Below are 12891 nucleotides of genomic sequence, written 5' to 3' on the forward strand. Positions count from 1 at the left end.
GGAGCATGCGCGCTGGCAGCGGGTGAAGCCGCGGGAGGAGGGCGACGGAACCGGGCAAGGCGTGAGCGTCCCGGGCCGCCCTCGCCGGCAAACCCCGGGACCGCGCAGGGGGGTGCTGGGCCCCGGCTTCTCCCTCAGCGGCGAGGCTTGCGTGTTCTCCTTCCCGCCGCCCACGCGTGTATACCCACGCACACCTGCGCCCACGCAGCCCGGGCGGCCGCCGCGGGCAGCCCGCAGTGCGCATGCTCCCCGCTACGCAAAGCACGCAGGCTGCGCCGTTTGCGGCGGCGGTGCGCGCTGAACGGAGGCCGAGGGCCGGGCCTAAGCGGCGGCGCCGCCGCGTGACTCAGGTAACGCGGCCCCGGGCCGGGTCCCGCGTCCCACGCTCCCCCCGCGACAGCTGCCCCGCGCCCTGCCGGGGATGGGGCACCCCGCTCCCGCCTCCCCCGGCGGTCGGCTGTCCGTCCGTCCGGGAAAACCTCACCCTCTCCCCTTTCCCACCCTCGGCCCCGTAGTGCCCCCGGGAGGGGCGGCCTGGCCCCGAGGTCACCGGGCGTGGCGGGGGGAGGAGGGGGGGGGGTGTCTGTGCTGTGTCCCGCGGGGGCGGGAGACGCTGGGAGCCGGGCCGGGGGGGGGAGGTATGGGACCCTTCTGGGGGTGAGGGTGGGAAGGGGGGAGCGGGCGTGTGGGGCAGGGCTGTGGGGAGTCGGCCGGGGGGGTGTGGGGGGGGAACGACTTCCCCGGGCCGGGGCCGCGGCGGTGGTGGTGGGACGGAGCTAATCTTAGCCTCGCTAACCTTGGCTTGTGTCCCTGCAAGGAGCCGGGAGCCAGGGGGATCCGCCATACGGCCGCCGAGCAGCACCTGCGGTGGGCGTCCGTGCTTTAGGCTGGGGGCGGGGGGTGGTGGTGGGGGTGACGGCGCCCGCTCCGTTCCCTCTCGCCTGTGCGGAGAGCGGTGGATGAAACCGGCTCCTCTTGCAAGGGAAAGTCGGCGGCATGTGGATCGTGGAGGGCCTGCCAAAGCCTATTCTGCTTGGTGGAGTCGTTTGTACTTGGAACCCGGAGACGGCCGGGTTAGGAGCGTGTTCTGGTTTTCACCCGTCTCTAGTTCAGCTGTTTCTCTTTGGCATCAGCTGCAGAAGTTTATTTGGTGTGAGGCTTTGTGGAGTCTTTTGAAAGTGGATATACTCAAATAGTCTCGAAATTGTTATTGTGAAACTGTTGGGGTGTGGTTGAGCAGGTGGTTCCGTTGTCCTGGTGCTTTTAACCTCAATGCAAATTCTGTCATATGTAAATAGCATTTTGTTTTTCTGTTTAAATTCACATAAAGTTGTAACGTACCCAAACAACGTGCGAAATTCCTGGGCGCTGCCTTGCTGTACTTTCCATCTGGGTTAATGTTCCTGCGAACATGTTCTGTTCGGGTTTTTGCTAGAATGAGAAGTGTTTGACAAAGGCGTTTATTTTAGCCGTCCTTGTCATTCGTAGCAGTGGGTTCCCTGCATGTGGTACTCAGAGGAGCGCTGGTCTAATTTAGAAACAAATCGTTTCTATTTCAAGTTTTTAAGAGAACAGTCTCATTAACATTCAAATTCCCACTCAGATCTGGTTGCGGGAAGGAGTAAAATGAGTCTTACTGCCAAGTCTGATGCAGGCGATCCTCTGTAGCTGTCTGTGAAACGCAGCCGTTAGGGTTATTACTGCCTTTTCAGGCTCTTAGTTTGGACCTTGCTGATGGTCCCTGCAATCTGAGTGGGAGACTGGGACTGTTCCGAGATCAAGCAGAAAGACGTAGGAAGCTGAGGGGAAAAAAAAGGGGAACTGAAAAACTCTCTGCAGGTTTCTGGGAGATCTGGGGAGAGAGCTTTGGTCTCATGAGCCCCAGCTTACTTTGTTGTTTTGGGGACTAGTGTAATATCCATCCTCTTCCTGCTTTTTGTAGCGCTTACAACAAAAAAGGTCTCTATCTTTAAACAGAAATGGTGCTGGGATGCTGTGGGACCTGATTCCAAGCATGCAGTCTAGAAAATCAAAGATGAGCACTTTTAAACTAGCAGAGGCTATCAGAGCATTGCTGTTTAAAGTAAATGAATTAAGTGCATTTTAAGATTTCCTGTTGTTGTTACACATTCATTGATCTGACTGTGTCTAATTGCTAATTAATAACAACTGTAGGCACAGTGTGTGGTCTTTGAAATGAGCTGGCAGTGCTGACTAACTGAGAGATGCTATTGGAGAGTCACTTTTATAGTGGAATATCTCTGCTTGCAAAACTTGCTCATCTGAACAGCTTGGCCAGATGTGAACTTGCTGCTGCGTCAGCTGTTCCTGCTACAAGCAAGAAAGTCTAGAACCTCACCTTCAAAGTTATTTTTTCCTTGTAAGAGTATTCACTTTCTTTATACAGAAGATGGCAAGATCAGGCACAGGTTTATTTCTCTCTCTGGTCTGACCCTGATAGCGTTTTTAAATTGTTCATGGAAGTTGGGCATTCCTGGAGGTGTGATGTAACAGAATCGGTAAGGATTTTTTGCAATGTTTGATTTTTCTTTTTTTTTCAGTGAAAATGAAGAATTTGTATATTTTTATTGCTGTCCTATTCATCCCATGGAGTTTTTCTTTGGCAAAGTATGATGAGTTTGAGGATGGAGATGACATTATGGAATATGATGATAATGACTTTGCTGAATTTGAAGATGTTAATGAAGATGCAGTCACAGAGTCTCCTCAGAGGATCATCACTACAGAAGACGATGAAGAAGAAGCCACTATAGAGCTTGAAGGTCAGGATGAGAACCAGGAAGACTTTGATGATGCAGATGCACAGGTAATGCCTCATCTCCTTTCTCTATGTGTTTCCTAATACTATATCTACACCTTTCTTTCTCACCTTATCTTTTTGGATTTTGCTCACCAGGCTTTGGATTTTCATGCTGTTTGTGATTCTGTCCTTTAGGAAGGTGATACTGAGAGTGAACCGTATGATGATGAGGAGTTTGAAGGCTATGAAGAGAAACCTGATGCATCTCATAGCAAAAATAAAGACCCCATAACAATAGTTAATGTGGGTATAAATGTTGATCTGCTTTCTATTTGGTGTTTCATCACTTTATTTTTTTAAGGTGGTATGCCAATAATGTCATTAGTGTAAAAAAGTATACGTAAGAGAGAATCTGTCCTAAAGAATTTGCTATTTGAATTAACAAGAGACAGTGCAGAAATGTGACGAAGTGTGGAGATGAGAAATACCTGAAATAATGCAACAGGATAGCAGCAGAATACGATCCAGGTGTGCCAGGTCCCAATTCCATGCTCTTCTGTATTGGTGTTTGCTACTCTAAATAGCAAGTCTTGAAGTAAAACTTCCAGGGCAGGTGCCTTTGGTCTGTTGATCTCTTATTTTAAGCTGCTAGAACTCCCATCCTTGGATCAATGCTGTATTCTGTATTCAAACTGAGAATTGGGACTGGAGTATAGATCAGGACATTCTTCATTAAAACAGTCCTTTTGAAACATAGTTTTGACCAAAGCATTTTATGACTTAGCTTCTTTTACCCATATGACTATGGGGGAGAAGTAGAGGAGCTAGAGTGATGACCGTCATTTAATCCAGAGAAAAAACATACATCCCAGAATGTCCGGGTGCTTTGTCAACACATAAAGAAGAGGTTGCAATGATGGTATGCTTACAATAAACATAGTGTATTTTTAGCTTGTCTATGGCTAAAGTTTCAGATTAGAAATTGACTCCTCTGATTGTTTTTGAAGCCAGTCTTTCTGTCCACCCTGTATCACCTTCTTGTTGCCTCCCAAGAGAGTCTTTTACAGAATGATCACGTGCTTGAGGCCTGCATTTTTATTATTCCTAAGATCTCTTTTTAAGTATTATGGCTGACCTGGGTAGTGAAAATTAAGGTTTGGGGACTTTTTTGACTCAAGGGTGATACAGCATAGCAGAATGGCTAGTTAATCTCTAAAGATGGCTTCCCCGCTCCCCCATGCAGCCTGTGGCTCTTGGTGGCATCCTGAAAATGCTCCCGGACATTGGGTATTACTTTATCATGTAACTTCTGTTGCAATCTATCTGATAATGCTGTGATGGGCAGGGCATCAAGCTCAAATAATCAGTGGCTGAAATGCTGGGCTGTTGACTACTCTTGTGGGATACATGCTAGCATGGGCTCACTTGGAAGAGAGAAGTATTTTGTTTGTATTAGCCAGGTATTTTGGCAATGCTATCATCAGTTGTTTCCTGCATGACTACTGTGTCCCAGTAGAGCCAAAAGCATTATGTAGGCTTAGCTCTGTCCTGTCGCCTTTGTGAAGCTTCTCCAGTACTCTGTGTTTTCCAAATTGTTTGTGTATATGGAATCTGTTCATTCAGTATGTAAAAGACAGTCTCCATTCACTTACCATAGGTCCCTGCTCACCTTCAAAACAGCTGGGAGAGTTACTACATGGAGATACTGATGGTAACGGGTCTTCTTGCTTACATCATGAATTACATCATTGGGAAGAACAAAAACAACCGTCTGGCTCATGCATGGTTCAATACTCACAGGGAGCTGCTAGAAAGTAACTTTGCTCTTGTTGGTGAGTTCCATAATGACTAGGATCCATTGTTAGTTTATTTGAATAATGTGGGTTTTAAACTGGCATGTAGGCTATAGAGAAGAGTAACCTTTTCTATGCAGATGCATGGTAGTACTAATGACAGCTGTGTGTGTAGACAATTAGTGTGCCAGTCTCACAGTGCTGAAATTAGGTTATAGTGGTGTTATATAAATTATTCAGAAACATCACAGTGATACTGAAGTAATCCAGCAACAACTGAGTTCTAAGCCTACTGCTGAACTTTGGTGTTTAAACTTGTGATTTTTAGATTGTAGTTCTCTTTCACTGTTGTTTCCTTCAGGGGATGATGGTACTAATAAAGAAGCTACAAGCACTGGGAAACTAAATCAAGAAAATGAACACATATATAACTTGTGGTGCTCTGGAAGGGTGTGCTGTGAAGGAATGCTCATCCAGCTAAAGGTAAGGAAGAGGGAGTTTGTAGTACTGTTTACCTGTCACCAGTTTTCAGGTTCTAGAGGCTTTTCCATTCCAGTGCGAGCAACAAGGAGTCTCAGCTTGACTTTTTTGCCCACATTCAGATACAGGGTACTGAATGTGCACACATGAAGGGAAGACTGGTCGGACTAAAGATCTGTACAGGCCTGTATTCTGCCCACCCAAGTAGGTAAGAGTGAACGCTTACAGAAAGGGTATAGAAACCAGAAGTATAGTGTAAACAAAGGTAACTGTAGGCTGAAGAGCCCAGCTGTCATTTAGAGGGACTTTAGCATATTGGAGGAATGAACCAAGAGGATTCCAAGGAAGTACAACAAAGACAAATACAAAGTCCTGCACGTGGGATGGGACAGCCCCGCATGCTGGTTCAGCTCCTAACTTGAGGGAATAAGGCCCTGAGAAACTCAACTAATGCAGAAAGTAGGCCTGCTTTTGAGCAGCATAGGTGACTTCCAAAGGGCCCTTCAAAGTTAAATTATTCTCTGAAAAACATCTACTTATAACTGTCCTATTTTTCCTTAAGCCCCACTGCTATCTGCCAATGAAGTACTGCATTCTAGGTATATTCAGCTATCCTCTTTGTTTATAAACTTGTGTTTTTAGTTTCTCAAGAGACAAGACCTACTGAACGTTCTTGCACGCATGATGAGGCCAGCTTCTGACCAAGTGGTATGTACTCAGCCCTTTAGATTAGCTGTGATAAATTGTTGCATTCCTTCGTTTCTTTTGATTGTTCTCATGACACACGAGTGAACTGCCAGGTGTCTTTCTATAGTATTCCATATCTTCCAGTTCAGTAACTGTCGAAACAATCTGAAAGAATAATTCGTATTTCTTTTCTGCCTGTGAAATGTACACTGCTGATAACTGGAAATTGTTTTATCTATGGGTTTTATTGTTTGAGTGGTTTTGTGAATAGTCTGTCATGCTTCAAGACCTCATCTTGATAAAAAGTGGTTTTACAATCTGAAATACTTAATGATTGTTCTTCTGTCTGTTCAGGCAGACTGAACAGAGCGCTTACTGTGTATGCTGGCCTGGATATTGTATCTTGTAATGTTACTTTTTTGCCTTGCCCCTTGCTCTTGGATATGAGGGTAATCTCTAACTGCATAAATACCAAGAGAGGCTACCTTTGGAAGAACAGTGGCTGTGTGCACAGTGAATACTCTTTCCATGTATCTATAATTGTATTTACTTGTATCTATTAAAAATATTTAATTTAGATGTGGGCAGTTGCTCATAAGCAATGGATAGCTGCAGTGCAAGTGAGTCTTACAACTCTGTTCTAGTCACCGTCATTACACTATAGCATTATACCAGAATACTGAATTGAGTACTCAATATAATTAAAAAGCTACCTTACCTTAAGACACACTAAGAAGCTTTATATCAATAACCTTTTTCTTAGCTGTGTATAGCCTCGATTAGTCTTTCTTCTTATGAATCAGTGTCAGACAAACATTGAAGTCATATTTGGTCAGTAGTCTGAAGGCAGAGTACGTCGTATACATCTGATCAGGGCTAATAACATTCTGTCCCGCAGCAAATAAAAGTAACAATGAATGATGAAGATATGGACACTTATGTGTTTGCTGTTGGAACGAGAAAAGCACTGGTGCGACTTCAGAAGGAGATGCAGGACTTGGTATGTATGTTCACGCTGGGAATATTAACATGATAAATAATAGCATATAAGAACCTCTAGTCTGTAGATTGCTTATTTTCTTGGGAACAGCTGAAAACTTGTGACTGACCTGTTGGAATTAGTGTGTGGGGAAAAGACATTTTTGTCTGATGGATGAAAGTCTAATGCCATCAAACATCTGAAGTTCTAGCCAGCTGCTGTCAGAACTGCAAGAAAAGAGACAATCGAAGGCAGCTTACATCTTCCTTTTGGTGTATAGCTCATTTAAGAGAAGGCTGAAGTATATCGTCAGGATACACACCAGTGTCACTTCACCTCATTTAATTTGCACTAATGACTTTTTCAAGGATTGAAAAGTAAACTTAATTAGTGATATGTGATGTGGAAAGTTTGGGTCTAAGTCCTCTGCTTTTATGTGATCCAAAGTTAAAACTTTCCATATATTCAAGCCCTGAAGCTTGGAAAGAATCCAGTGATAACAAGCAGTAGTTTGCAAATCTTTTCTCTCATAACTTGTCTCAAGTAACAAGTCTGAAGTGTGGTTGGTAGGATGCCAGTTGTTTTTGTTCTGTTATGAAACAATGCAAGCAAAATGCCTTAATCCACTTTGAGCATTCCAGCATGGATGTATTAGAACCATTTTATCTTTTTCCTTAAAGTACTGACTATTGAAGGGAAATACTAACTTAAAGACTACTGATACTGCATGCTTTGCTTTATGCTTGAAATGTCCCCAGTCAGACTGGGTGACCGAGTGTATTTTTTATTGTTTCTTTTCAGGTACTTTTAGGGGTACCATTGTGCTGTATCAGTTCAGTCTGATAAGATACTTAGAAGCCTCTGTTTTTATTTCTTTCCCTTTGTTCTCTTTGAAACAGAGTGAGTTCTGCAGTGATAAGCCTAAGTCTGGTGCAAAATACGGGCTTCCAGATTCGCTGGCTATCTTGTCAGAGATGGGGGAGGTCACAGAGGGAATGATGGACGCTAAGGTAATCTTGAATGAATTAGTACAAATCTTCCTTGGTAACCCTGGCACCTGCAGCCTATGCAAAAAAGTTCTAATCTTTATCTCCTGTAAATATCACAACAGGAGAGCCAAACAGCCCTAGTGAGATCTAGAGAAGTCAAGACCCTAGGGAAGCGTAAGGGCTGGAAGAAGGATGTTATTCTCACGTTTATTCCTTTTACATAGCAACTGTTAGTCTAACATGAACTGCAGACTTAAAACTGCCTTTCAGAGCCTGGAAGTTAGCTTCAATGGCCAGTTCGAAGGAGGGTGTTGATGGTATGTCTGCAGGTCCTCAGAGCTGACATGTTATCAAATGAATTGGAAAATCCCAAATAAGAGTTATATAGTATCTGAGTTGCTCACATTAATTCCATGCATTGAAGCCCATTCTAGCAAAAGCTAAAAAAAAAAATTGACAGTTTAAATTACAGAGTCATTGTGGCAAGCTGAGCACAGCAATTTTCTAAGTGATATATGGACTCTTTGGCAAACCCATATGGAGTGGGTAGGCTGCAGATGGATCGGTGTTGGGAAAAACTAACCCCAGTTTCTCTTTTAGATGATACATTTCCTCACACACTATGCTGACAAGATTGAGTCCGTCCAATTCTCGGACCAGTTCTCCGGTCCAAAACTTATGCAAGAGTACGTATAAAGCTAGATCTCTCTTCCCAGTAGCTATTGTAAAACTAAGCAAAATAGAGGCTGACAAACTTGTTTGCAGTGTGAAGCCTGCTGGAATGTACACAAAGAGAAATTGGGAGCTAAGGTAAAACAGGTGAATACTTGCACTCCCAATGCTTCCAAATGCTGCATTAGTTTAGAAGATCAAGGTGCTGTATTACCTTAATATTTATTTTTGTGTGCTGGTTATGCTGTAGTTTGGGCAGCTACAAATTTCAGATAACATCTGGCAGCTAGTGTACACGGCTGCATGGAAAGCAACTGAGTAATCCCACTAAAGGTATAGGGCGTGTTAGAGTTTAAGGGCCAAGAAATAACACTGCAGGAGGAGAATTCAACACATTAACTCAGATGCTATTTGGATGCATTAAGAACTAGGTTTAAGCAAAGTCTGCAGTGTGAAAAAAAAAAAAAAAAAAAAAATCAAGGCTGCTTGCCCTTCCCTAGCTGATAATGTCTAAACCTTCTGTTGTTGAATCCATCGCTTGGGTACTTTTGTTCAGGTTGATTCTCAGCTGTGCTTCAGAAATACACAGATGCAGTACCTCTTCTGTTTCTCTAAGCCTCCTAGTCCTGAGGTGCTTTTAGCTGCTGCTTCAGAATTGCAAGTGGTGGGTGATTTCTCTTATCTGAATTACCATGTAGGTTTTTGCAAGGGTGTATTATGCTCACAGGCATATAAATAAGTGATCCGTATCAGAACTTGAAACTGTCCTCCAAAAAAGAACATACTTTGATTTAATTATAAGACAGCAGTATATGTACCTTTGTACTGAAATTGCTAGGCTTTGGAGGATCTGTGAAATGTAGGTCTGACTTTCTTACATTAGAATACCGTGGGGTTTGGGGCAGTGAAGACTTGAATTCTTTAGAAAATGTTTTGGTTTTTAGTTTTGTGTTTTGTTTTGTTTTTCCTAACTAGTATTTATAGAAGATCTGTAGTAGTATAAACAGCAGGGCATATGTAAAATGGAATGTCATTAAAAGTACACCAGCCTTCTTAGGGCTCAGATGCCAGAGCTCAGATGACTTCTGACAATCAGATTAGACGGTGCTGTTAGTATGTTTTTGCATTAATGCCTTTTCACTGCATGCTTTTGAGTAAAACACTTCAGGAATCTGAAAAATTTTAAACTTTAAATTTGGGTTACAGCCAGGCTTTTAATCTTGTTTATTTTATTCAAGTAGTTTGCAAGTGTCTCTTGGTTCTTGATGAGGTTTTCCCTAACAATGTTAGGTATTTTGTATGCCTGTATTTTTCTTCACTCATTTCAGCCACTTTTTTCTTTCCTACCAGGGAGGGTCAGCTTACAAAACTGCCCGAAACTAAAAAGACACTTTTGTTTACATTTAACGGTAGGAGAACTGGTGTACATGTGTGTACGTGTATCTGTGGGAGTGTTGTATTTGTGCAAGTCACATGCTCAAGTTCTGTCACCTATGGAAGACAATATATGATGAATTACTTCAGTGCATGTAACAGGATCATTGATTGGTTAACCAGTGAACAGAAGGCAGTACTAACACCGGGGACTGAGCAGCATATTGTCATAATAATAGGATACTCAATCTTGCTATTGTTGATCTTAGTTCATACTCATATGTCTACTGGTGGTTGTATTAGGTCATCATTGGAAGATGGCTAGTTTTTAAGTCACATGCCTTACGGTTTAGGCTTGCAGAGTTACTTGGTTAATCCTGGTTTGAAATAAAAACAGCCTGTTGGGAGGCTATTCTAGAAAAGGCCCATAGTTCTCTTCAAAATTCAAGGCCGTAGCTCCAAGTGAAGCTAATGTCAGAGCCTGAATTCGGCCCTTATGTTTGTATTCCGTACTAATAAAACTAAGAAGGATTGTGTGGGGGAAATGTGCCTGTCTCTGTCCTGAAGAGGACGATAATAACATCTTTCTTTCATGAATGGTGTGAGCAATAAGGAAGGAGGGTACAGCAAGTAGAAAAATCCTGCCAACCTCTCCGAATTAACAAGAAACTCTTTATTTCAGTGCCTGGTTCAGGCAACACTTCCCCAAAGGATATGGAGTCTTTGCTGCCTCTGATGAGCATGGTTATCTACTCTATTGACAAAGCAAAGAAGTTCCGTCTGAACAGAGAAGTAAGTAGTGTGTATTTTTCTGTCTTCTGAATATTGTATGAAATTGCAACCATTAATCTTACAATTGGGAGCCTTATGTTTCCAATATGACTACCAGAGATACTGCATCCTGCTCATGGGGAAATCTGTATTAACTGCGTTTGCTTTTCTCTGTGAAAAGGGTAAACAAAAAGCTGACAAGAACAGGGCTCGTGTGGAAGAGAACTTCCTTAAACTGACTCACGTGCAAAGGCAGGAGGCTGCCCAGTCCCGTCGAGAAGAGAAAAAACGGGCAGAGAAGGAGCGAATCATGAACGAAGAGGATCCTGAAAAGCAGCGTCGGCTGGAGGTGAGATGGATTTTCAGATTGTTACAAGCTACCGGCAAATTTCTCCTATGATACCGCCAGGGCTGCCTGTAGGTACACCAGCAATGGCCGACTTTTGATTTCTTATTTGCTGGAAGGCAGACAACTTTCAGGGTATATGCTGTTGCTTTCTGAAACATGCGAAGGCTCCCAGTGTGGAGCCAGCTCATGTGGTTAGAGATGTGAACCCAAGTACTGGAGGTGTTTTTTGTTTGGCTCTTCTGAAATGATCAGTTTGCTCTTTGAAGACATCATCAATATTCATTCAGATCTCTGTCCCTGCCTACAGGAAGCTGCTTTGCGGCGTGAGCAGAAGAAACTTGAGAAGAAGCAGATGAAGATGAAGCAAATCAAAGTGAAAGCTATGTGACTCCATAGTGAGAAGCGTCTCAGTGCCACCTGCAGAATTGTAATTCACAGGGTACAAAGACCTACTTAACTCCATAATCCTATGCTTCTTTGAACACTAGTAGCCATTAAGAGAAATGTTCCTTGCATTGGTGTTACTTATTTAAGTATTACAGCAACATGCAGGTGTATGTAGAGAGCTTTGTCTCGGCAGTTTTATTCCAGGTGGTATAAATTTTTGCTACTTGTCTGTTTAAAAAAAAATTGCAATATTCTTGAATGCTCTTTGTCATTTGTTCTTTAAAAACAGAAGATTGTAAACCTGTCCACGTGCGCTGGCAACATATTCATGCTTTGGTTTTAAACTTTGGTTTTAGTTATTGGGAGGGAAGGGAGAAAAATTTAAGGGGAGGAAAACTGCACAATAATCATTTACTGTGCATTTATTTGCATCAAGCTTGTAAAGGCACAAAACTTAAGAGCCTTCCATACACAGTATGGATTCTTCAGGGATTTAAGCCCAGTAGAATAGAAGTGATTTTTATTTTCTTTTTTTACAAACAAGGGACTGAAACAGTATTACGTCACCTGTGGGCGATTGGCATATGTATGAAACATATAGATGGGTTAGATACGAGGGAATGGAATACATGAACAGTTTCCTACTTGTGGTTTTGAATGCTGCAAGCTTAATACAATGTGAAGTTTGTAATGTCAGCGTGGTGTTCCTTCAGGAGTGAGCGCATGGTGAGTTAACAGCTTCAACTAGCCTTCCTTGAATATTTTTAACTGTACAAGTTTGCCTCAAACTTTTCTCTTGATCTCAGCAGCTGCTGCCTAGTTCACTTCAGCCAGAAGCTAGATTCAGTGAAGTATCTGCAATTGCCAATTTCCCCAAGCAAGTAAAAACGTTTCAGAGGACACATATCCTCTTCATCTGGTAAATGATCATTTCAGGTTTTTGAATATAAATGGGGAGAATGAAGTGAATGCCCTTGTGCAAGCACTTCGCTAACTGAGAGAGCTCTGCATTTTATAAATGCTTCCTGTCTAGAAGGAATTTTATTGTTGCTTTTAACAGTTTTGGGGGGAAAAATGTCTTGCATTTTCTTGTTCGATATTTTGTGCGAACTTGGTTCTGAGGCAATAAGAATGAGCTGCTGTTGAAACAGCAATTGCTTAAACTTCTTGTTCCAGCGTGGGATACTTCACACTGATTTAAATGCAAATGTCTGTAACCTGATACATGCAAATACTTTAATTTTATAATGGTTGGTAAAATTATTTAAAACCAAAACTAATGTCGATTATGTGAAATTTTAGCACTATTTAGCTTTAAAGATTAATACGGTATTGTTTCGCAAAGTTCTTTGAAAGGAAATACTAGTTTGTGCTCTTTCGAGTAAGTGGACAGCTTTCCTGAAGTCCCATACGTTTGTGGGCCATGGCAGCTAATTTTGTAATATGAACATTCAACTGAACAATCTAATGAAGAGTAAAATATAATTGAAACACTCCACCTGCCTACTTTACTTGGCTGCACTCTGCGTTCCTTTCATCTGGTAGAATCTCACAGCCTTGTTTGTCCTGGGTAGGTTTTTCAACACAGAGGGGCAGGCGTTATCTCTGCTACGATGAAATGATTCTTTCCCCTCGGGAGCCGCTCCCTG

The 12891-nt window shown here is 42.7% G+C and overlaps 1 protein-coding gene across 1 annotated transcript; it reads left to right on the forward strand.

Annotated features, from left to right (window-relative positions):
• The first annotated feature begins 22 nt into the window (after positions 1-22).
• Positions 23-12738, forward strand: CCDC47 (coiled-coil domain containing 47). Its single transcript, XM_069786667.1, has 13 exons — positions 23-350; positions 2562-2827; positions 2957-3064; positions 4419-4593; positions 4916-5037; positions 5677-5742; positions 6620-6721; positions 7600-7710; positions 8290-8375; positions 9712-9770; positions 10418-10527; positions 10688-10855; positions 11163-12738. The coding sequence occupies exons 2-13, from the start codon at positions 2567-2569 to the stop codon at positions 11241-11243; spliced, it is 1449 nt and encodes a 482-aa protein (XP_069642768.1). The 5' UTR covers positions 23-350; positions 2562-2566; the 3' UTR covers positions 11244-12738.
• Positions 12739-12891: the final 153 nt, after the last annotated feature.

This window comes from Haliaeetus albicilla, chromosome 7 (assembly GCF_947461875.1).
Source record: "Haliaeetus albicilla chromosome 7, bHalAlb1.1, whole genome shotgun sequence".
In the NCBI taxonomy this organism is placed as follows: Eukaryota; Metazoa; Chordata; class Aves; order Accipitriformes; family Accipitridae; genus Haliaeetus; species Haliaeetus albicilla.